Source organism: Ambystoma mexicanum, chromosome 13 (genome assembly GCF_040938575.1).
Source record: "Ambystoma mexicanum isolate Mex_15411 chromosome 13, UKY_AmexF1_1, whole genome shotgun sequence".
NCBI lineage: Eukaryota > Metazoa > Chordata > Amphibia > Caudata > Ambystomatidae > Ambystoma > Ambystoma mexicanum.
In genome coordinates this window covers 491,296,412-491,322,126 of record NC_090938.1, presented here as the reverse complement: position 1 = coordinate 491,322,126, position 25,715 = coordinate 491,296,412, and the positions used below count along the sequence as shown (strand labels likewise).

At 49.9% G+C, this 25,715-nt stretch overlaps 1 protein-coding gene across 3 annotated transcripts in view; it reads left to right on the top strand.

Moving 5' to 3' along the window:
* TLK2 (tousled like kinase 2) overlaps positions 1-25,715 on the top strand; it is a 2,257,819-nt gene that overhangs the window by 1,217,268 nt on the left and 1,014,836 nt on the right. For all 3 annotated transcript variants that reach the window (XM_069634151.1, XM_069634152.1, XM_069634150.1), the window contains one exon: positions 24,514-24,666. In XM_069634151.1, coding sequence (XP_069490252.1) covers positions 24,514-24,666 — 153 coding nt within the window. The remainder of the gene's footprint in view (positions 1-24,513; positions 24,667-25,715) is intronic.

Here is a 25,715-nt window from a genome sequence, read left to right as displayed (position 1 = left end):
GAGCGACAACTATTCTTCTGCCATGTTTGAGCAGAGTACCAATAGTGCCTCAATTTTTCACTTCCAGGACCCCCAATAAGTTCTTCTCGGCAGGGGAGGTAAGCTGACCCATTTCAGCACACACCTTCCTGGTTTCCAACAAACTCTCCTCAGCATCACTCAACCCAGGGGCAGACTGCAAGGAGGTCATACCATTTTCCAAATTGGGAGTTCGGGAGAGGTTACCAGACAAAATGTTATCCGGCTCAAAATCCACCGGCCTCATTGAGTTCCTTTTTACCTCATGGCATAGTTTCAATAGGGAGCCAATTTATGTCTATCGACGTGGCAAAATCCAAATCTTCCAGTATCTGGACAGTGATGGCATCCTTTGTGACTGCAGACCGTGTCTCTGTGGTTTAAAATAATTATTTTATCTTGGATTGTGTGAGTGGGTTCGTGGGCACAGGAAGCTCTGTGATGTTTTTCCTTCGAGTTAAACTTCTTAATGCTGATTTATTGATAATCTGACTTCTCGCCTGTTTGCCCCGGGTCTTCATCTCCTTTTATATAGATTTGACCCCAAGGGATCAAGAATTGTCAAAATTAGTTTGAATGTAACTCTTTGAGGTTTTCTGGAAAAAAGTAACTTGTCCCTGCTTGGCGTAGTTAGAGGGGTACCCCAAGTATGTAACTGATGGCTGTGTTCTATTAATGGGCCCTGATTGCTCCCCTCAGCAGGCACTAGATCTTCCGGATATCCAACTAACAGCAACAACAAAGGGGGGGGGGGGATTTGAGGGTCAGAGCACCTTATCCGTACCTCTGCAAGTACACCCACAATTTCACACTGCTCAATCCACGCCGGGAGTGAAGTTTTATGGTCTTGACGGCCTCTTCCTCGCAGCACGTTGCACAGAGCGCAGTCCAATTTGTTAAAGGGCCAGCAACAGATGGAAAAAATGCTGTGGATCGCCTTTCCGAAATGTTCAACCTTGAACGTTTCAAAAGTGCAGCAGTACACACAGGTACCACAGACCACTTTCGCCGACTATGGTTTCCGGGAGATGGGCAACAGGGTCACCCTACCCCATCAAAGTTGGCTGAAGGCCATGAATTCAGGCAGGACGTCCAAACCAAGGTACACAGACGGCCCGCACTCTGGGCACGCTGCAGCAGAGGAGTGTGATGAAACTGATGATGTCATCACTCCTTTCCTGTTGATAGCTTCTCCACATGTGGCCAGGGAACGGCAGCAGCTCCCTGATCCTGACCCTTGGGGTGTCTATGCGATGGAGGGTCACGTGTGGGGAGACGACCCTCAGGAGTTAAGGGGAGTGAGAACTTGTCAGATGAGACATGGTACCCCCTTTCTCTTTTAGAGATATCCCCTCAATTCCTCATGCCATTATGACATATTATATAGACAAGGAGACCGTAAACATGGCTGATTATTCCCTACATATACCTGATCCAATCTGCACTACTGGGACGAGGAAAAGGAACTAAACAATGAAGATCTGCAAAGCTCGAAGGACAGCATGTTCTAGTTGTTGGAAGGAATGGCGCTATGTCAGGACCTTTAAATCCCCGAATGCTGATGCGAAGAGAGACTGACGGGAGCAGGTGGCACCCGTTAGATTCGGAGAAGGCTGGGCTGCAGAGAAGACTGGACAAACTGCGGGAAGCAAGCGCAGTGGAACAGGAGCTTGGAGCGCTCTGGGAAACGCTGTTCCCCGAGCACTGAAGAACCGAAGGTCTGCGAGGGTGAGGTCAGAGACAGCGTGAGGTCGGAGACAGCTGGTGATTGTCCGAGGACACTGGAGACTAAATGGGAAGGCAAGCGGAAGCGAGACACACCCTCGAAGCGCTGGCAAGCAGCAGCACCAACCGGACAGTGCGACGAATGCCTAAGTGACTACCCGAAACTGGTGAGCACAGTGGGAAGAGATGGGACGCTGAGTCGCCTCACGTTGAACGAAGCGCATCGCAGTAAAGCCTGAGGAATTTGTTTGACAGGCCGGCAAGCTCGTTGACGTCAGAGACTAACGTTGACCGACTTCATAAGGAAAGCATGTAGACGTCTGTTGCCTTGTATTGTGAGAGTCTGGGACCCGCATCCAAATTGAATAACTGTGTAAAGAGAATCCCAAGCAAGATTCATGGCCTTAGGATTTTGAATTGCAGTTGTAACTTACAGAATGCCAGGAAAGATTCATGCCCTTAGGATCTTGAACTATATTGCATGTAGAAAAGACCTGGGGAAGGGAGTCATTGCCCCGTGAGTGAATTGCAACGCTAAAGGAGAGGGTTATCCTCTTGAGCTACAAAGGACTTTGCTATTCTTTAGGAACCCTTTTGTTTTGGCAGAGAGAAACTTGGCAAAGGGAGCCATTCCCTGGAACTGTGAACACTATCCATTTGAGACATCTGTTGGATTTATACCTTTCTGTTGAACTCACACATTTGTGCACTTTTCAAGCCAAAGACATTAGCTTTAGCATCTTATAGTTACTTTTAGAATGAGAGAGCTAGGATAGGACTTCAGACACAGGACGTTATTGCTTGGACATCTTGACACCGGACATGCTCTTTGTTTTTGATTGAGGTCGGGAAATAGCTCCTACGTTAGGCACAGTGAGGCATTTTCCAACCCCTTGATTAGTTAATAAAAGTTTATGACAACCATTATGTGTCATCTGTGTCTCATTCCTGTTGTCTCACATGGGGCAAACTTTTCGCTCCCAGAATGGGACGATCTCCCGAACTCAGGGTGCTCAGCCCTTCCTACCGTCAGCCCTCCTGCTCCAGTACTCAGGAAGCATATAGAGGCCGTTCTCAGGTCTATAGGTCAGGGTACCCGGCATTGTTGTCCGCAAGCCACAAGGACGCAGATGGAAGCCTGACCAGGCCCGGCCTCCGAACCCCCACTTCAGCACCCGAGTGGGAGGCCGGGCTTCTCCATTTATTTGATATGTGGCACAATATCTCCACAGACAAATGAGCACTCAACGTCATCGAGCAAGGGCATTCTCTGGTGTTCCAAGACAAGTGACCTCACATTCCTCCAGTGTGAAGACAAGAACAGCACGGAGCCCATCTCGTCAAGGAAGTTCAGGCCATGCTGTGGAAAAGGGGCAATGGAACTGGCCCAGCTGCACTTCCGGGGCTCCAGCGTATACTCTATATACTTTCTGGTTCGCAAGAAGTCTGGCGGCTGGAGACCCATCCTGGACTTGCGTCATCTCAAAAAATTCCTGAAGTCCCAGAAGTTCGGAACGGTCACATTGCAGCACATGCTTAGCCAACTGGAGGAGGGAGATTTCCTGGCGATGCTAGATCTGGTGGATGCCTATTTTCACATCCCCATTCACATGAAACATTGGAGGTTTCTAAGGTTCATCGTCCCAGGAAGACACCAAATCAAGGTCTTACCCTTCGGCCTCAAATTAACCTGAGGGTGTTCACCAAGTGCCTAGCCCCAGTGGCGGCTTTCCCTCGTCGGAAGGGAGTGTAAGTCTACCCCTACCTGGAACATTGGCTAGTCCAGTCTTGTTCGCATGCTCAGGCGGCGTAGCATACAGCAGAGACTGCCCAGAGTCCAACCTTTCTGGGATTCTCCATAAGCTAACACAAATCCTTCATGGTGCTCTCACAAGACGCTCTGTTCCTGGGGGCCTGACTCAACAGTCTTGCGCCTGGCAGTCCCATCAGCGGACAGGATATGTACCACCCTAGGGAAGGTCCAAAGGCTATCTTCCATTGGAGTGGCAACAGTCCGATCCATCAAATCCCTGTTGGGATGATGTCCTTGTGTATACATCTGGTTCCGCATTGCAGGCTGCAAATGAGACCACTTCCGGAGTTCCTGGATGCCAGGTGGAAGCAGATCTGACTCATGGAATGATAGGATAGCCCTTAACCAAGCTTTCTGCCAGGCCCTGCACTGATGGTCCATTCACCCCCACATATCGCAGGGAGCTCCCTTCAGGACCCCTCTGGATCAGGAGACGGTCATGTCCGACTCCTCACTGGAAGGTTGGCGCGCCCACACAAACCTCTTGGTGTTATTGTAATGCGCCCACACAGGCCAACTGTATGCCAGAGTCCTAAGGCTCCCTCAGGACAAGGTATTGGATGTCAACGTCCTGGAACAATGGGCAGTTTTCTGGGCTCTCAAGTTTTTCAAGCCTCAGCTCTTGGGCTAGGTGGTCAGGATCTTTATAACATCAAAAAGCCAGGGACTGGACGTGGTCTCCCATCCTCCCTCGGGAGTCACAGAACCTAAGGCTCTGTGCCACTGCTCACCGGATATAGTCCTGTTGCATCTGGCAGGCGTTCAAAACACAATTTCAAACTCTGAGAGGGGAGCTGTGATACTGCCACGAGTGGGAGCTCCAACAATCTCAAGCCTCCCAGATCTTCAAGTGGGGCCGGCCTCAACACACCTGTTTGCAACAGCGGCCAATATCAAGTGTCAGCGGTTTGCCAGCAGGTATGCTCAGACAAGGAGTGTGGAAGGCTCCTTCTCATTCCTGTGGGAAACCTATTCCTTTATGTATTCCCATCAATTCTGCTGCTCCTACATGTGATCCACAAACTCAAACGTTCTCGCTGCAAGGTGATCCTCATTGTACTGTCGTGGCCTAGACAGATCTGGTACCTGGACCTTCTTCACCTGTGAGTGGTTTCGGCCATCACACTGCCACCTCTTCTGGACCTGCTATCCAAAGAAGGAGGGCAATCCTGCTCCATGACCCTGCGTCCCTGAACCTGTAAGCCTGGCTCTTAGACCTTAGAATTGGGGCATTTCTCGCTGACATTGGAATGCAAGAAGATTCTAGGCAAGGCCAGGGCTCCCTCTACACTTGCATGCTACAAACACAAGTGGAAGAGATTTACAGTGTGGTGCCAGTCACAGAAGATCACTCCACAGCTCTTCACAGTGCCGCAACTTCTGCCTTACCTGCTCTCGCTGACTAAACCTGGCATTGCCCATGCGTCCATCAAATCGCACTTGGCCACAATATCCCGTTATACCCAGGCTCCTTGCAAATTCTCCCTGTGGTCTCTCAGGTTCCTAAAGGAATTCCTTATGGGCCTCTGCAGAACATTCCCTTCGATGAATGCTCCTGCACCACTGTGGGAGTTGAACGGGGTCCTGTCCAAACTGATGGGTTTGTGCCTATGCATCGTACATCTTCGAAGTTCCTCTCGTGGATTACCGCCTTCCTAGTGGTGATCACCTAGGCCAGACATGTTGGAGAAATCCAGGCTCTATACTGTAAGCCTCCATATTTGTCTTTTAACCAATCCAAAGTGGTTCTGCAGACTAATCTGTCCTTTATGCCAAATGCCCATCTGACTTTCCTTTAAACAAACCTTTTGTCTTACCAGTTTTCTTTGCAAACCCTTCCATGCCTGCTGAAAGGTCCTTGCATTCGCTGGACGTGTCAAATGCCTTGAGATTCTTTGTGGCACGCACTGAAGACTTTCGAAAGATGTCTCAGCTTTTCCATAATTTTGGACCTGTGGTTCATGCAAACCCTCCCTCCTTCACCTCTACTGCTCTTCTGGGGTCCTTACTGACACTTTGTGTGCGTGACCAAATCTGAAAATGGCCACCATGGGTGGAGCTAAGGAAGACCAGTGTCATTGGTTGGCGCAGTATGACCCAAAGTGACAGCCATAGGCTATGCAACTGACAATGCCGTTTTGAGTTTAAAGCGAAATAGCTTTTTTTTCCAGAGGATTCCCAGCCTAACACCGGGGAATATTCATAATATGTGAATCCATGCAAGACCCATACTGGAGAACAAGAGTTACAGGTAAGTAACTTGTTCCTTATATGGTCCTGTGATGTCTCTGGTGTTGTGGGAGAAGGATACATCTATGATGGGTATTGTTTGTATGGAGTCTGCCTTACATCAATATGGGAGCTCTTCTGGCAGATAGATTATCTTTCACTAGTTGCTGGATCCCTGACAACAATAACTGGGAGAGCATATAATCTTGAGTCTTGCTCATTTCTTGATGTCCCTCTCTTTAATGCCTTCCGTAGTTGGGAATGGACCGAAAGTTGGAAGGGGGTCAATAATAATATAATTGATATTATTTTTTACCCCGTAGAGAAGACCCAGCTTCCCTGCAAAGAATGCCCCTGTCAAACCCTTACCCTCTTCCACTTAGTTTGCTTGCTCAAAGGCCGAGTGGAGAGGAACGGTCATTATGCTGGGCCAGGTCCAAGTCAGGACAAATGGAAAGGAGGGTCAGAGAGAGTGTGAAGAACAAACTCATGTTTACCCCTCCCTTCTAGTTTGGTCAGCTCTTGCAGCTCAGGTTTCACATATGTTTAACACACGTGTGGCTATGGGATCCAACTCCTGAAGAATACAAATGTTCTTGCTGTGTTTAAAGAGTAGCATCTTGACAACACCCATGTAATCTTTGACCACTCCATCTCCTACATATAGGCCATATTTTATTGCCAGTCCTGGCTAGCCTCACATAAATCATTTTGGGAAGTTGAACTTTGAACCTGGTGGAAGTTATGGCCCGGCTCCCTGCTGGTAATCTACCGGGCCTACATTGTACTGGTCTAAGCCATCTGATCCTTGGGTGCTCTTAAAAGGGGAGTTGGATAACCCTTACACCCTTCTAGGAAGGGCATGGTGAAACCTATTTCAGATCTCATTGTTCCCATTTCTGGCACCATATGTGTGTTTCGAGGGGATTGTGACCTCCGACGTATTCCACATCTATGACAGGTAATGACCACAGCTGTGCTGCTTCAGCAAATTTTCAGCAGAGGGTGTCCTGCATCGATGACGTCCATACGTTGTTCATCGAGGGCCTCGGTCGAGGGTCGACATTACTGGATGTTATATATAGGACTCACGGCACCCGTAGCCTCAGTTCTGTTTGCTTTGTAATCTCAGCGCGCTCGATTCTTCTCTTCGATAGCGATGTCTTCTTCTTCTACTACCCCGAAGTTGGGCTTTAAGAAATGTCGGGACTGCGGGTCGAAGATGTCCATCACGAACCCGCACGACATCTGCCACCGACGACTGCAATGATTGCCAGTCCCTGACGTCTAAGGCCTTGCGGGAATGTAAGAAGAAATTAAAGGTAGGTAGGGTGTCTAAGCCCCATAAATCGAAGTCCGCTGGGCTTTTGACTGATGATTCACGGGGTGACTCTCCGCGTCGGCGAAAATCCAGGGGGTCTCGGAGTAGTTCCCGCCATTCCTCTGCCTCTTCGAGGCACTCTTGGAAGCACTGTCAAGGGTCGCCTTCCTCGTCGGAGGACTCCGCCAGATGGGTGACTTGTCCCACCAAGTCTTTGTCGCGGGCTGAGTGGGATGCATTCCGCCAGCAGATGATGGCGATTTTCGAATCGCAAGGCACAGTTCCGGCCACGCTTTCGAAAGAATCCGGCAGGGAACGGGCTCGGTCCACCACTCGCACGCCTTTGGGCTCGGGGGGTCCGGGCGATCATCGGGAGCCTTCGAGGTCCCAATCGGACAAGGAAGATTGCCGTAGCCATGCCAGATCCAGGTCCCGGTCCTCGACACCATTGAGACCGTCGGAACCTGTGAAGCCCTCGAGGAAGGCGTCGATGCCATCGGTGCCGTGTCCGTCGAAGGGCTCTCTCGGGGCTCCTCCCTCGAAGAAATTGTCAACGCCATTGGCGCCTCGGTCGACGTCGATTTCCCCCGGTGCCTTCGATGCCGTTTGTGGAGGATTTGCCAGAGGTGCCCCAGAGGACTGTGGAAACTCTGAGGAAGGCTCTCAGTAAGTCCGTGAGGCCTTTTTTTGAGCCCTTCTCTGTTCCTCGACCCAGATTGGATTTGTTCCAACCTTTGGATTATATTTCGGAGGTTGAAGAAGGGTCTGATGAGGAGATGGTTGTGCCTCCTGATGTCCCTGATGACCTTTTGTCTGGTCACAGTCAGATGGAAGAACTCTAGTGGTCTTGACACCTCTCCAGAGGTGGAGTTTTGTAGGCCTGAGCCTGGGACGCATGCCGAATCCTCCTATAGGCGTCTCATGTCCAGTGTGACTGAATACTTGGGGTGGTCTGCTCCACCTGTTGATTTTGATCAGGATGATCTGACGGACATACTGGACCAAGGTCCACCCACTGACCCGGTGTTGCCATTTCACATGGCTTTGCAAAGAAGGGTGGCAGCGGCTTGGACTGCTGCTGAGAGTCTCCCGGCAGTGAATAAGTCGCTTCCGAAAAAATGCCGTCCAGCCAGTAGTGACCCGTGCTACTTGTCGACGCACCCTACTCCGGAGAGTTTGGTGGTGCAGGCGGCTATGGCCCCCGCAAAGCAGGCTGCGTACCCTACCATCCCTCCTGATTGGGACGATAAGCGCTTTGATGGTTGGGCGAAGAAGGTATTTTCATCTGGGGGTATGGCTTTGAAGGCAGCCAACTCTGTTTGTGACTTGGCGAGATTCACTCCCACTCTGTGGAATTGTGTATCTTTGCGGCTGAGCATATTCCCGAAGGGGACGAATGGGATGGTTTTCTAGCCCTCGTGCAAGACGGCAAGGATGCCATGTGTGAATCCCTTCAGTCAGGTTTGGACACGGCAGACTGTGTCAGCCGGTCAATGGCTGCGAGCACCGTGATACGCAAGTTTGTGTGGTTGCGGAAGTCGGGTTTGCTCCTGATATGCAATCACGGCTTCTCAACATGCCCTTTTGATGGTGTCCATCTGTTTGGCAGCAAGGCTGACGAGAGCCTTGAGAGGTTGCAGACCTCCGAAGCTGCAGCGAAGTCTTTGAGCGCTGCAGTACGTCACCCTTCGCCTTTTCTTCCTAGGGGACAGCAACGGAGGGGAGGTTCCTTTCGGTACTACTCTACCTTTGGTAGATCGAGAGGAGCTGCCAGTCAAAGGGGCCACCCTAGGAGTACCAGAGGTGGAAAGCAAGGTGCTCGAGGTGCCACAGCCGCTCGAACAGTTGCCTCTTTGCCCTCAGGTACTGCCGAAGCTGCGTCCGCTCAGTCATGAGGCCATGTCCCATGGTTCGCCGGTTGAGGGCAGACTTGCGCAGCATCTTGGAGAATGGCGTGCCATTACTTCAGATGTGTGGGTTCTGGAGATCATAGCCCACGGCTACTGTCTTCCCTTCCGGCAGAGGCCTCACGACAATCCACTGGGGTAGCTCTCTTTGAAGCGCCCGGGTCCGCTCCTTGCGCAGGAAATCCTAACCCTGCTGGAGAAAGGTGCTATAGAACTGGTGCCTGTAGCGGAGAGGAACAAGGGATGGTATTCCCCTTATTTTTTTATCCCGAAAAAAGATGGGGGATTGAGACCCATCATGGACTTGCGTTGGCTGAATAAGCTCAGAAAGGACAAGTTCAAGATAGTAACTCTTTCTCAAGTCCTCCAGGCCCTTCAACTTCAGGATTGCTTGGTGTCTCTCGACTTCAAGGATGCTTACTTTCATGTGCCGATTCATCCCAAGCACAGGAAGTACCTGAAGTTCGCGGATGACGACTTGCATTTTCAGTTTCGGGTCCTGCCGTTCGGATTGACTTCCGCCCCGAGGGTCTTCACCAAGCTGATGGTGGTGGTGGCAGCATATCTCAGGAAAGGGGGGATTCACGTCTACCCCTACCTGGACGATTGGTTCATCAGGGCGCGCTGTCCCGAGCAAGCCCTGGATCATCTGTCTGTCACCTGCCACTCCCTTCACAAGCTGGGCTTCTCCCTCAATTTAAAGAAGTCCCATTTGACACCTATCCAGCGGCTCCAATACATCGGAGCAGTGCTCGACACATCCCTGGGGCAGTGTTCGTCTCCCCAGGTGAACGCTCATCACATTCTGCTGATGGTGGACAAATTTCAACGTGCCCAGAGTCTCCCAGCGTTCGAGTTCTTGAGGTTGCTCGGCCTCATGGCATTCTGCATTTTCCTGGTGCCAGAGGCCAGGCTGCGGATGAGATCTCTGCAGTGGGCTCTCAAGATCCACTGGTTGCAGTTCTCCGGCAGGATGTAGGATCCCGTTCAGATTCCGCCCTCGGTCGCACAGGATCTTCTGTGGTGGGCTGTTGAAGGCAATCTGATGAAGGGAGCTCCATTTTGGCAACCTTGGCCGGAGGTGACGATTCGTGACGGACGCATGCCTCACAGGTTGGGGAGCTCATGCCAACGAGTTGACAGCCAGCGGCAGTTGGTCTCCGTTGGAGTCCAGACTCCACATCAATCTGTTAGAGCTATGGGCTGTCAGGCTAGCCCTGAGGGCTTTTCTGCCGTCTGTGCGGGGAAAGAATGTCCTGATTATGACGGACAATAAGGTGGGCATGCACTACCTCAACAAAAAAGGGAGGGGCAGGGTCACTCCCGTTGTGCAGGGAGGCGATGCAGCTCTGATTCTGGGCCATACAGCAGGAAGTTTTGATCTTGGCAGTTCATCTGGCCGGAGATGAAAACATGGCGGCAGACGCTCTGAGCAGGCAGAGCAGTCTCTCAGGAGTGCGAGCTGGCTCAGGAAGTTCTGTTGGAGATCTTTGCCCTTTGGGGAACCCCACAAGTGGATCTATTTGCCACCAATGTCAACCGGAAGTGCGAAAGATTCTGCTTGTGGGAATTTCCTCCAAGAGGAGCCTTGGGGGACGTGTTCATAGTGGAGTGGTCCTTCCCACTACTGTACGCGTTTCCTCCAGTCCCCTCATTCCGCAAGTGTTGCGGAGGTTACGAAGGTTCGGTTCCCGGATGATCCTCATTGCTCCGCCATGGGCCAGGAGAGTGTGGTACCCGGACCTTCTATACATGTCCATCAGCCCTCCACGCTGTCTTCCCTACCGAGACAATCTGCTCTCACGGGAGGGGTGTCGGGTTCTCCATCCAGAGGTCAAATCTTTCAGCCTTCATGCTTGGTTTCTGAATGGTTGAGGTATAAGGATTGGGACCTCCCCGAAGAGGTGATGGAGGTGTTGCTTTCGGCCAGAAGGCCCGCAACAAAATCCCTGTACCGTTGCTGTTGGAGAAAGTTCTGTGACTGATGCAGGGTACAAAATGTGGATCCATTCCAATGTTCCATTCCTTTCGTTTTGTCTTTTTTGCTTTCTTTAGCCCACAAGGGCCTGCAAGTGGGGGTACCATTAAGGGTTACCTGGCGGCGCTGTCCATATTTAAGCGCTCGTCTGAGTAATGTTCTTATTTTAAGATCCCTTTGATTTCTCAGTTTCTAAAAGGGCTAACTAACTTTCCACCGTCGCTGTTCCAGGTGCCGGGATGGGATTTGAATTTGGTTTTAAAGTTCCTAATGGGAGCTCCGTTTGAGCCCTTACATTCTTGTCCTTTGAGACTGTTGTCCTTTAAAACTGTGTTTTTAGATGCAGTTACTTCTGAGTGAGTTTCAGGCACGTTCTGCCAAGCCACCCTTTACTGTATTCCATAAGGACAGGTTTGTCCTAGGGGTGCGGCCTTCTTTTCTTCCGAAGGTTGTGTCGGAGTTCCATTTGAGCCAGAAGGTAACTCTTCCAGCATTTTATCCTCCTCCACATCCTGGTAAGGAAGAGGAGAGGCTCCAGAGGTTGTACCCTAGGAGAGCTTTGAGTTTCTATCTCTCACTGATGTCCCAGGACAGAGTGGAAGATCAGCTCTTTGTTGGGTATGCAGGAAGACGCTTGGGTCAGGCTGTTTCCAAGCAGACCTTGTCCAGATGGATCATTTTGACGATCTCTGAGTGTTACCGTTTGGCGGCAGAGAACCCTCCAGTGGGCTTGCGGGCTCACTCTACTAGGGGTGTGGCTGCCTCTACTGCTCTGCAGAGGGGTGTTCCTATTCGCAACATTTGAGAAGCAGCCACATGGTCCTCTGTCCATACTTTTGTGAGACACTATTCCTTGGACTCCATCCATGGGTGTAACGCTCACCTTGTATCCACAGGGACGCCACCCGACTGGTCTGGAATGCTTCTGGGACCACTGCACCTTCCCCAGGGCTTGTGCTGCTGAGGGCCAGTTTTGGAAAACAGGAGTTCGGTTTAGCTACAACCCTCACTCTTTCTCGGAGGCCACCTTCCCCGTGCTCCCCTGGTGATGCCTCCCTGGGAGCCCGTCTCACTTTGGTTTTCATTAAGGTGCGCTCTCAGTCCTGCTGTGTAGAGCAGGGGCGCGTCGTCGCTAGGCACCGATCCGCCAAGTTACTTCACTGGCGTGGCCCTGGACTCCAGACTGGCTGCGACTCCACTCTTTCGGTAAGTCTCTCGTATGATGATTAAGAATGAATGTCCGTAATTGTGGTTGCCCTGAATAACATTTTCCTCCTTTCTTGCAGATGCGGAAGGGATGATGGAGACGTCGAGCTGATGTGGAGGGCTAAGCTCGAGGAGGTAAGTAAACGCAAGCCGTGGCGCTATGAGCGTCCTTTGAAGTGGCTAACCTGTGTTGTTGTTCCTTGCAGGCCGCCCAAGACTCCTGGAAGATGGAACAAGACGCCGGATGGACAGTATCCGTACTGCGGTAGACTTCCAGGAGAGTTTGGTAAGTAAGTGAAGCCTGGCAATGATGGAGCGGATGAATAGTCTCTTACTAATTGTCTTCTTCTCGTCTCTTTTCCTTAGGGTGTTGCTGGATGAAGATAATGAATTGCAGGGAAGACTCCAGATTATTAGAGGAGCTGGATGCTGAGCAGCTAAGGATAACAATGTGGTTCTTCTTCTTCTCTCGCCTTCATTCAAAGGACGAATGAAACCGTTGGCCAGGTATTGCTTCAAGTACATCTTCAGGTGCTGGTTTTCAGGTTCAGTGAGCGTGTAAATTCCCCCACATGAAATTCGGGCTCCAGGTAATAGGTCGATCTGCCAATCGTAGGGCCTATGGGGTGGCAAAGTGTTCGCTTGCTCCTTTTGTAATACGTCTTGAAAGTCCTTGTACTGCGTTGGTAGGGTAGCGACCATCCCTAGGGCACTCATAGTACCTTCTTGAACGAATGAACTGGCATGCTTTCCCTTCCGTCCGGGTAGCAAGCGTACGAGCACCCATCTTCACATAGGTGGGTGAGTTCTGTGGTGCATTCGGACACGGGACCAGAGGCGATCTCGGTGCCATCTACAGTAGTTACAGTAGTTACAGTTTCTGCGGTAGGTTTAGGGCAGAGTGGCAGCCCCATCTTTGCTGCAATGTCCTGGTCAATATAATTCCCCACTGCGCCGCTATCAATGTAAGCTTCCAGAGATATTTTGCGTATTTGATGGCTGTTGATGGGTAATTCGGATCACAGGTAGAGCAAAATGGGAGGTCTGTAGTTGGATCTCTTCGCTCGACAATTGGACGCCTACAATTGCCGGGCTTGGGCAGTTTTCCGACTCCTCACTAGGGGTCTCCTTGTCTGTAGCTCCGACGGTTCTTAATGGCAGCTTGACATGGCTGGCCTTACCACAGTACAGGCATAACTGCTGTTCTCTCCTCTTATCTAATTCGGCTTTGGTCAACGGAGGCCTAACCCCTCCCAGTTGCATGGGTTCAATGGTGTTTTCTGATCCCCGCTGGACTTGGTCTTTCGGACGTGCAAACATGGGACGTGAATCCGGTTTGCTTCGGTCTATTCACATATCCTGCAATCGCCGGTCTAGTTGCACAACCAGATTAATGAACTCAGCACAGTCCCTGGGTGGATCTACTACTTGGGCCAATACATCCTTTAACTCCCCTCGTAAGCCCCGGTGAAACAAAGTGGTTTGTTTGTCCTTGTTAGGCAGAATACTGTGCAGTTCCCGTGGGGAACACTGCAAAAAGATTAAGACTACAGGAGTAAGCAGTAAACCCAACTGGTAGCAGTCTGCACCACCCAGATTTACCTGGTAGCTGTGGCTGAACAGTCAGACTTCTCTCAAGAAGAGTAGGGCAGTATGTAGAGTATACACAATAGGGCCAAAACACAGTAGAGCAAACAAACACTGACCAGAGCTTTGTATCAAAAGTATAGATTTATTTATTTAAAACACACTTTAGGCAATACACTAGCACTCTCAATGAAAAGTAAGTTAAAACACAGTCAGGTAAGTATACACACCTCCCTTGATAACTATCAGACAAGTCAGGGTTAAAGCACAACTATTTGTTAAGACAGAAGTGAGCGCTTAACCTAGATGGCACTCCAATAGTTTAGGTTAAAGAGGGAGAGAAAAGGCAGAGCATAAAATAAAACAGTTCCCAACACTTTTAAGAGTTCAGAGCAAGGGGAGAAAGGCATGTTATACTGTAGAGCCAAAGTTCATAGGCTAGGCCCACTTTAAATGGTGCAAAGCGAAATGCGCCCAGGATCACACGGTTTAAAGTGCACTGAACGTCTTTGCAGAGTGTTCAAAAGAGGTTGGGGTGATTCAAAATATATAGTTAGAAGGCCTGGAGCCAACCCACTTTAGAAGCCAAGGATTTAAGGGTCACCTTTAGCAATCTGTAGAAAGGGAGGCCAGGCAGGACACAGTACCTTAAAGAGAAAGGAAGCTCCAGCGGGGGCAGTTGTTCCTGGCAGTGGTTGAAGTTTGTGGTTCCGACCAGGGGAAGAGAAGATCTCATCGAGGAGAGGATGTGGAGTCGTTGCACTGCACAGGGATGAAACCAGCCGTGGAGTTCCCGATTAAAAGGTGCGGTCCTTTTATTCGCGGTCAAAAGTGGTGAGCTTGGCTATCCGGCCGCCGGGGTGTTTGGCACGGGCGATTCGACCAAGTGACGTCTTTGGAAGCGAAAAAGAGCGAACTGGTTGGTCCTACCAGCTCAAAGGGAGAAGACGCTCCAGCAGAAGATGTTCTCTTGTCGTTGGAAAAGTGGTGAGTTTGTTGCAGCAGGGCTTCACCAGTGGTGTCGTCGGTTGCAGGTGGCTCAGCTTCTTCCCTCTTCGGATTCTTAGGTCCTGTGGCGACTTCTGAAGTTCCAGTCTCAAAGGCCCTGCTTTTATGCAGAAAACCCCCCATTCATCAGCCTAGCTGTCAGTCACACATGCTAAGTGGTGAGCCGGGCGGCTCACCACTGGGCCAATCAAAGTAGAGTGCGACTTGGGTTGCTAAGGCAACGCAGTCCAGGGTGCCAATTCCCCCCTCCACCCTTCCTGTGGAACCCAGACAGAGTGGCACCATTTGGAGGGCTTCTGTGGAGAAGCCCGCCAAAACAGTGGAACAAAGGGCTCGACTTACAGAGACGGACACAAACACCATTTTAGAATCGAGTTCTGGCAAAAAGACACAACCGGTGATTTAATATTAAATAAATAAACCAGCGGTATCTCTAACAGTGCACCAAAAAGTGGTGCGTTTAAAATCAAGGGGAAAAACCCATAGAGAATATTCCTGTGGAATATTTTGCGTGGTAACCACTGCCACCAGCCAGAAACTCGACGAGGGGGGACGGGAAAGTGCCCCCTCAAAAACAGACCCAGGGGCAATCGAATTACCCCTTACCAGTACTTCAACAATATGATGGTTTGTACTGGTTCTGTTCACAGTTTTGGACTAGTAAAGCCAATGGTGACTTTACATGTTCTGGTAGACAGTAGTCAGTCCCAGGGTATGGAGTCTATGTTTGGGGGTCACTGTGACACCCCTGTGGTACTGCACTGAGGGTGCTGTGTACCACACATACAGAAAAACAGATGATACCCTATGGATTAAAAAGAAACCCCATAGCCCATAAGCACATAACAAGTCAAAGACATACCTCAAATCATGTCTAAGAGTGGGAGTAAAAGAGACTCACTCTTAGCAGTAGAAAAAAACAAACCCCAAAAATCCAGCAAAGCTGCTGGGGAACTCACTAGGTTTGGGAAATTAGCCTTATAAGAGAATTCTCCCTAACAGTCCTCCGGCCATTCGGCTTCAACCACCAACCTGTCAAAGGTGGCTATGTATGTGTCATGATTCCTGCCCCTCATGTCCCCAGCCCTCCAAGATGCAGGCTGGAGCCAGGCCACGATCACCTACATGGCCCTCAAGGGCCTCTCCATCCCTCCAAAGACCCACTTGGAGTCATACTCGGCGTTTGTGGCACCAGACTCACTCACTCCCATAGAATAGAATAACATTGGGGATTGGACTTGTAGTGCATTGATGGGGACAAGATGGATGCCCCCACATATTTTGGTTCCCAGAACTGCATGTGCGGTCCAGTCTTTTGGGTGTGGTTCAGCCCAGAGACACCTGGGATTCCCAGAGACTATTTAAGCCACACCCAGGCTGAGAAACATGCTTTGCGTTTTCTGCACCTGCAGCGTGACACACACCATGTTCGGATCGGTCTCCAGTAGGCCTGCATCTTTCTTCTGCGCTCAGCTCCTGCAAGAACAAGAACACCGTTAGGAACAGCCTAACCTTGCAGCGCTTCTGCCCATCATTCATCGCTCCTTCTGTTCTGCGGGCATCTTCGGCGGTGTCATTCCCATCCCGGCACGCCGCTTCCTAAGGAAAAGGGAAAAGAACAGAAAAAAAGGCATTAGTAAGCATTCTGCAAATCTTCGCTTATTTTTAAATACTGTACGAGCTTCAAACGCTTACCTGAATCCCAGCCGCTCTGGGGGAACTCTGTCTCCGGAACTTCTCATCCATCTGCAAGAGGGAAAAGACACTCCAGGTTAGCGTGGAAAAATCTAGAAGCGCCTCATACCGCACTTACCCACCGCATTTGTTCTTTATAACCGGCATCCACGCTGAAAACGTTGCAGCACCTAAAAGACACAGAAAAAGAACTCGGTTCAATGCAAATACGAAAGGGGTGCATCGCGCTCTCACTCACCTTCAGCGCTACTCATCTCAGCAGCACGCTGCCATCCCCGGACGCCGGCCATCATCTAAGGAAGGAAAGGAACGAAGTTAGAGAACTGTTCAAAAGACTCATTATACTTACCTGTCAGACTCTTGCCAGTGAAGTAACTAGGCAGCAATGAGCCTGCATCAATCAACGCGCCCCTGTGCTGAAAGCAGGACGGAGAGCACACTATCCAAGAAAACAAGGTGAGCTGTGGATCAAAGGGGAGGGTTGGATCCCGGGATCCCGGGGAAGAAGGGGTTCAAGCACACAGAGACAATAGGGAGTTAAACTCTACCAATCCTGTGTTTCAGGCCCAGTATCCAGTCGAATAGCCTCCAGGGAAGGGTTCGAGGTCGTAAGAGGTCAGAACAGGCTGAGTGACGTCCCCGTGGATACCAGGTGACCGTTAAAGTATGCCAACAGATCCTGATTCCCTTGTCGGAGGGATAAGAGCTCATTGTCCAAGGCCTGGCCATAAGAGCGATGGGCAAAAAGTTTCTCCAGCTCCAGCTGGAAGCCCACAAAATCATCTAACAGCGGATCGTCCCGGCTGATGAATGGCACCGACCAGTCCGCTGCATTACCACTCAAGTACGACAAAACAAAAGCCACTCGCAATTGGTCATTGGGGAATGCCCCAGGTCGGCACAAAGTGGAGGCGACACTGATTCATGAAGGTCACATATTTTTGGGGGTCCCCCGAGAAACGCTCCGGTGGGGCTAATGGCACTGTCCCCGGTAGATTAATCTGAACCGGATTACTCGTGGGCGTTGGCATAGGTGTGTTAGCTCCGGGCAGCGAGGCCTGTCCGACCTGCAATTGAAGGAGTTGTCTGCCAAGATCATCAGTTCGTTCTTTTGCCATTATTAATTCACTCCGCAAGGCATTAGTTTCTTGTCGGGCCGAATGTACCTCCGCACGTAACTGCCCTAACAACTGGACCAACTGGTCGGTCTCTGAGGTTTCCATGCTAGATGTCTGGGTGGAATATTATGTTTTTTTGGCTTTGCATTCTGTAACGCTCACCTTGTATCCACAGGGACGCCACCCGACTGGTCTCTTATGCTTCTGGGACCTCTGCACCTTCCCCGGGGCTCACGCTGCTGAGGGCCAGTTCTGGAAAACAGGAGTTCGGTTTAGCTACAACCCTCACTCTTTCTCGGAGCCCACCTTTCCCGTGCTCCCCTGGTGATGCCTACCTGGGAGCCCTTCTCACCTTGGTTTTCGTTAAGGTGCGCTCTCCGTCCTGCCGTGTGGAGCAGGGGTGCTTCGTCGCTGGGCACCGATCCGCCGAGTTACTTCACTTGCGTGGCCCTGGAGTCCAGACCGGCTGCGACTCCACTCTTTAGGTAAGTCTCTTGTATGATGATTAAGAATGAATGTCCGTAATTGTGGTTGCCCTGAATAACCTTCGTCTTCTTTCTTGCAGATGCGGAAGGGATGATGGAGACGTCAAGCTGATGTGGAGGGCTAAGCTCGAGGAGGTAAGTAAACGCAAGGCGTGGCGCTATGCGCGTCCTTTGTGGTGGCTAACCTGTGCTGTTGTTCCTTGCAGGTCGCTGAAGACTCCTGGAAGATGGAACAAGACGCCGGATGGACAATATCCGTACTGCGGTAGACTTCCAGGAGAGTTTGGTAAGTGAAGCCTGGCGATGATGGAGCGGATTAATAGTCTTACTAATTGTCTTCTTCTCGTCTCTTTTCCGTGTTGCTGGATGAAGATGACGAATTCCAGGGAAGACTCCAAATTATTAGAGGAGCTGGATGCTGAGCAGGTAAGGATAACAACGTGGTTCTTCTTCTTCTTCTCTCGCCCATGCAGGCCAAAGATGCTGAGAAGGACCCGGTGAACGTCACGCTGCAAAAGCAGATTAACGTGAAGCGCGTGCCTCCAGTCGGGCGTGGTTTAAATAGCCAGCAGGTATCCCAGGTGCCTTCGGGGCGGGCCACGCCCTGGATGCTAGACTGCATGCTGCAGATCCACGTTTATCCTTGTGGGGGCAGCCATGTTGGTCCACTGCCCAATGGAAACTACACCTGCCATATGAGCCTGGCGCCAGCGGCGCCAGGACTGGCTCCAGGGTACCCGAGAGGGGCATCATTGGGCCCTTGAGGCTTTGTTGAAATACCGTGGCAAGGGCCAGAGGCCTGAGTGTCCTGGCCAGGGATTAAGGGCGTGACAGCGTCAGGATTTGGCCTTTGGTAAGGCAGTCCTCTATTCAGCCGTTTGATTGGGCATTCTAAAATTGTAAATTCTTTTCCCACCTCCATACGTTGGTACTGCTTTGGGAGTCGGTCATAGATGTGGAATACGTCGGAGGACACAATCCCCTCGGAGAACAAGTTACTTACGTTATCTGGTAACGTTCTTTCAATGGGATGTTCCTCCGACGTATTCCATATCGCACCCTCCCAGCCTGCCCCTCTACAGAATTTCTTATGCGATTTGCAGCTTACGTTTCCGCAAGGCTTTCTACAGTCATACTGGCAGGAGATTGGTGCCACACGTTCTGGGAAAAAACTACAACTGAGGCTACGGGTGCCGTGCTTCCTATATATAACATCCGGTGACGTCGACCCTCGACGGAGGCCCTCGAGGAACAACGTACCAACATCATCGACGCAGGACGCCCTCTGCTGAAAATTTTCCGAAGCAGCACAGCTGTGGTCATTACCTGTCATAGATGTGGAATACGTCGGAGGAACATCCCATCGAAAGAACGTTACCAGATAAGGTAAGTAACTTGTTCTTCTCATTTAGATTGATACCCAACAGAGACCTTCGAATGAGCAGCCTCTCGGGCACCGGACCACTCTGTATTTGGTATCTGATTTAGCTTTCAACAGTTCATTCGCTCCTTAAGCTTTCAATTGCTCACGGTTCTCAACACATGTGCTTTAAACACAGTCCTTTGTAGAATTCTTCATACAATGTTGCCGCTTGCAACCTTGGTTCAAACATAGGGTGATTTCTTATCGGTTTCTCCGGCTCACCGGCTGTGCTGCTTTTATTGGCGCTGCTTTCCTGCAGGCGCCAAGGACAGTACCACTGTGGCCATCGATCCTCGCGGCCTGGATTATCAATACAGGAGCGCCCCAGAAACTTTTGATGCACAGCATAGGTCTGCTCAGCTTCAGTTCCTTGTCTTGGGCTTTTCACTTTCCAAGGCTCTTGTAAATAGCGAATTCTAGAGGTCAAGGTTACTTCCCTCCTTGCAACCCTCTCCGGTCTCGCTGCTCGCTGCCTTTCTCCTTGTGTTAAATCGCCACCTTGGAACTGATGCCTCCTCGTGTGCTTTTCCTCGCTCAGTGTGCTTTCGTGCTCCGCCTTTTATCCGTATGGGGAAGTGTGATGGGAGTCAGGTGTGTGTAATCATTAGTAATTGCCTGACCTTGCCTGACTAAGTTGTTGGGACATGTCAGGTATATGGTTCTGGTGTTAGTCCGTTGTTGCTCATGATGAAGTGTCCATGAGAAAGTGTTTGTGTCAGAAAAGGGGGAGTAGGGGGGGATTGAGCTTCCCTGTATCCTACCTGGTAGGATGTGGAAAAGGTGTTACAGGAAAGGGGTTACCGCGTCTCACCTTTCGGTGTCCCACTCCCCAAAGATCCCCCATCCAGGTGATCCTCCCACACTGGTCCACCCCCAGGAACTGTATCCAATAGCTATGGCCGTGTCCTGGCCACCTGGATGACGGATCCTGGGGGACTCACACCAAGCTCAAGCTTCTGTAGCTCTTCCCCCGCACTAAGCTGTTGCTTTTGTTGCTCTCCCCCAGCCCCCTGGCCAACATCTGGCTTTTGTCGCTCTCCCTCTACCCAAGCTCTGGCTTCTGTCACTCACACCCCAGACACAAGCTCTGGTTCTATCACTTTCTTCAGACCCACCCCCAAGGTCTGACTTCTGTCAACCCCCTTAACATCACATCTGGCTTCTTTCCTAATCCCCCTCCCAAACATATGGCCTCTCTCACCCCAACATCTGTTTTGTCTAGCCCAAACCCACACTCCTCCCTCGTCTGGCTTCTGTTACCCCCTCCCACATTCACTGTCTGGCTTCTGTCGCACTTCTCCTCCCCCACCCCCCACTCAAGCTCTGGCTTCTGTCGCTCTCTTCCTCACCTAACCTCTGGCTTCTTTAACTTTTCCCCACCCCTACCCAAGTTCTGGCTTCTGTCGCTCTCTCCCCACAAAAGCACTGTATTCTCTCACCCCCTTCCCCTCTCACCCCCAAAGTCTAACTTCTGTCACGCCCCCCCCCTTAACATAACATCTGCTTCTGGGAAGTCCCCCTTCAACACCTGTCATCCGATGCCCTCTCAATTTCTGACCACCCTTCTCACCCCGCTTCATCTGACTTCTGTCCTAATCCCCCTCTCAAACATCTGACTTCTGTCCCACACCCAACATCTGGCATTTGTCGAGGTGAAACCCACAAACCTCCCTCAGTCTGGTTTCTGCCACCCCCCACATTCACTTTCTGGCTTCTGTTGCTCTCCCCACCCAAGCTTTGGCTTCCATCACTTCCCCCCTCCCCCTCAAAGCTCTGGCTTCTGTTGACCCCTCCTCCCCCAATACTTTGACTTCTGTTGCTCGCCACCAAGCTCTCGCTTCCGTTGCTCTCTACCCCTCCCCCTTCCCCCTCAACACACACACAAGCTCCGATGACCGAGGCCACAGGGAACTGCTACTGGGACCCCCATTGGCCAAGTCAACTGCTGCAAGGCAAAGCAATGCTATTGAATTGACAGGGGAGACCTTCCATGGTATCTGCCCCCAGAACTGGTGGGCCTAACTAGTTTGGATTCCTCCATCGCTGAGATTGACATCCTTAAGCTTTGAGGAGTTAGTTGTGGTCCTGTATCTGGGGAACATCAGCTGAATTAGGGACATTGGTTGCTGGCCCCTGGAGCAGCCCGGTTCTGTCAATCGTTCAATGCATTCTTACTGTGGGCCTGGGACATTGCTGCTATCGTTTCGGGAGGATAGCTAAGCAGCAACGTGCTCGCCTTGGAAGCAAGACGACACAGAGAAACACAGGTTTGATGCCCGGGGCCGCGCTTAGGAACCTCTGGGTATTAAACGCGTTATAAATAACCTATCATATCATATCATATCATATGCTGCTGCTCTCCGTCAAGAAGGATAGCTTTGGTAGAGCTTGAGGCCTGTGTTCCTTAGTCCTTTTGTCTGCAGACACTTTGCAGGTTAACTTCAACTGCGTGTCATGCCCCAGATGTCCTAGGGGTCCTCCAACATTGTGGGGTCATCTAGGAGTTGTTCCTTCAACTTCAGCCATCTCCAGCCTGGTGATGATCCATTTCCAAAAGGTTCCTTATGGAGTCGGCAAATGCTCAATATTCAGACCCAGCTGTCAAAGTTGTCACCTTAAGAAACCTCTGCACCTGTGACCCCTTGACCTCCAACCCCATTACAGACTGAGAGAAAAGTTGTCTCCACCTGCCCTAACTTTCTTACCTGTTTTATACCCCCCACAGCCTCCCCCCGTTCTTAACTGCTCATCCGTGCTACTAAGATTCAAGTACAGTTGTTTTTGTGTGAAACCTTTGCATGTCTGCAAATGTTCCCTTCACAGAACTCTGCAGCAGTAGTGGTTCCCGAAAATCCTAACGCACATTTGCAGTAAATAAGTTCCTGAGACTTCCCAAGACGCATCAGGCTGGTACCTGGACATTATATGGCCTGGTTGGGCTAACTTCCTAGAGTCATACCTTGGTGACCTTGCAAAAAACACATACTGCTCGGACATCTCCATGGAAACCAGCAAAAGTTCTACTTACCTGTTAAATGTACGAATGGGAACCGTTCTGTCAGCTGGGTGTAGGAGGCTTACCAGGGGGAAGTCCAGAGCCAGTTATATCCCTGAGAACCGTGGCATTTTAGAGGCCAGCAATTCCTGCCCCTCGTTGTTCCAGCATGTATTTCAACAGTACACTCTTTCTCAAGCTATATCTCCTATACAAGATGCTTTCCCGTGTTTTTCCGTTTATCGTAGAAACACATAATCTCAGTGAGAAACCATCAAGAAGCCTCCGAATTAGAATAATTGCCCAACTCTCTACCTCAGAAATAAGAAAGCTAAAATCCGACCACCAACAACCTGTGCCACGGGATTCAGTGATCAACAATGTGGAGAGCAAAGCTGTAGCGCCCATGAGAACCTGTGCCTCAGTATTCAGAGATCTGCAACGGGACAGAGAGACCAGCAGAGAGAAACCGTGGTGTCCATGTGCAGAAGGCAGGACCCTGCAGGGCTGCTTAGGAAAAAGGGCGTGCCCATGCAACGGCCAGCCAGCTGGCAAGACCACCGAGGCCTAATGTGGTGAAAGTCCAATCCCTTCCCCATGTAACTTACCTTAAGGGCATCCGTACCCAGGCCCCAGATTACAAACATTTGTCTTCCCAGGCCACCATTGTTTTTTTACGGCAGACTCGCACAGCGAAAATGGGCAGTGCTTTTGGGTTCTTGAACACACCTCAGCAGTGGAAGATTGGACCAATTGGCCAGGGACAGTGAACCAATGCTATGGAGGGAGGAGGATATAAGGTGGCAAGAGGAAATGGGCATCGTGGGTTATTCGGGTGATGTCAGAGAAGGAGGAGTTGGATGACCAAGAGACTAGCAGGAAGGATGAGTGGTGCAGTGTCGACAACATTTCTAGAGAAGGTCTAGTTAGTGTAAGTGGTACTGCATTGACGAGCGTACCTGGTAGTGTGGAAAGTGTTTTTAGTAGGTCTGCGTATGGCGTTAGTGTGAAGTGTTTGGCACTGGGTGAAAGGAAGGTCACTGAGTAGTAGTAGGAGGAGGAGAGAGTAGTTGAATTGTGGTAGTGTGGAGGAGGGAGTAGAAGTAATGTAGGAAGGGAGAAAAGGAGTGAGACATCAGAAGAACATAACATTTGGATGAGGATAGGTGGGGACATATTGAGGAAGGGGAGTAGGAGGAGAGGGAGAGGTGAGAGTGGACGTGACCAGAGGAAGACTGAAACTAACAAGGGTGTCTGTAGAGGGCAATTTCCATATCCCAGTAGAACCCCATGTACTGGATAGAGTGGGGAAAGTTAGGAAGTCTCAGAGGCAGCATAGTGAGAAAAAGCGTTCTGCCTTTAGGTTTTCACATCTAGTCGAAGGCAGTGTTACACAGTACGGGTCAACATTCTATATATACTAATAAAGGGTTAGGCGGGACGTTCAAATTAAGACGAGAGGTAGAGAGGGCCCACAAATATTTAAATAAAACTCTTTGAAACAGCCTCTGACACTTGTTGATTCTTGTGCCATCTGTGATAATATAAAGTTCTTACGGTAATAATAATCGAACTGTAACCTTGTGTGTGTGTGTGCGCGCTTTCATCGACAAGTATCTTGTATTGTATTTCTGTCGCTTCACATGGCCTCTGGAGAAGTATGCCGTGGCTGCTCAGCCACATTTATCTTAGATTGCATGCGGTCAATCGGAACGTACTACAAGCTTGCTTAGATCAGAGTGGCGTTTCTGGGGCTTGAACAAAAGCCCTGGGAGATTATTTTTGATACCAGAATAACCAACATCTCCATTTGGACAGCGTGCAGCATATTTAGGGACACAGAATTCATGGAGGTCATAGCTATATGTTCAGATAAACCCTCTTAAGCCTGGGCATAAAATAGCTGCTAACCAGTCTGTGGGCCTGCATCTTTGCAAGGCCTGCTGCTCTTTCTCTATGCTTTTTGAGTTTCTACTTCCATTAAATTAAAGTTTTCTTATTTTAGGCAACAAGAACGAATAAATTCTCAACGGGAAGAAATTGAGCGTCAGAGAAAACTGCTAGCGAAAAGAAAACCTCCTGCCATGGGCCAGACCCCGCCTGCAAACAATGAGCAGAAACAACGCAAGAGCAAGACCAACGGGGCAGAAAATGAGACGTAAGTCCGATTTGGGAACCCTGTTTAGTTTGTAAGTCACAATAGTGCTTTGTTGAGTCCATCCTTCTCCCACCCCTGATTAGCAGAAAAAAAGACATTTCTACCCTCAGAAAATCTTGACTTCATCTCCTCGGCATGGGTCAAGAACAAAAAACCTCTGTCAGACCAGCACCCTCTGAACTGAAGACAAACCTTCGATTCACCACAGGCCACACCATTCATCACAAAGGAGTGTTCCATATCAAACTACAATCTATTCAGTACTTTTCATCATGCGCACATGCTTCCACTGTTTATATTACTGCGACTTCCAAGGATAAATGTTTTGACTCAATTCTTCTTTTCTATACGTTTTAATCTTCGTATCGTTGCCAAACGCAAGTTTGGGCATAGTTGACTAACGTAGGTCTGACTATAGGCACTTTCAAACAGCTTTTAGTTTAAAAAGTATTTGGCTGGAAATATGATTATTCTGGATACTTTCAAGCCAGTGACAGCCTATATTGCAGCAAGGAAAACATTCCCAGTCAACGCTTGCACCCTGGCCTCCTTAAGTTCTATGTGCATTTATAATCTCAAGGACAGAGCTGCTTAGAAAAACACACTACATTCAATACTCGTCAGACACACAGACGTATAGGGGTAACATCTTGTTATAAATTGTGTTACTACTGTGCTACAAACTAACACTTTGTGCTATGCAGGACCACCATAGTGTCTAGAAGTTGTGCATTCATAAAATAATGATACTGGATTGACAACAGAAGCTTGTCAAATCATAACAATTCTGTCTTCACTGGGGTGTTTAAAATATCAAGGATCTTGTACATTCCAGGATATCACAGAATTAAACAAAATTGTTGCACTCCCATTTTTTTATTACTCCTATGCACACACACGGAAAAATTGTTTGCATTTAAATTCCGAAACAGCACGTGTGATTAAATCACTTGACTTAAGCAAAATGGCTTGCAGCAGATAGAATCCTGATCTTTAAGATATATAGAATTGTTTCTTATCAGGATAATGTAAACAGCTGTTTTGGAACA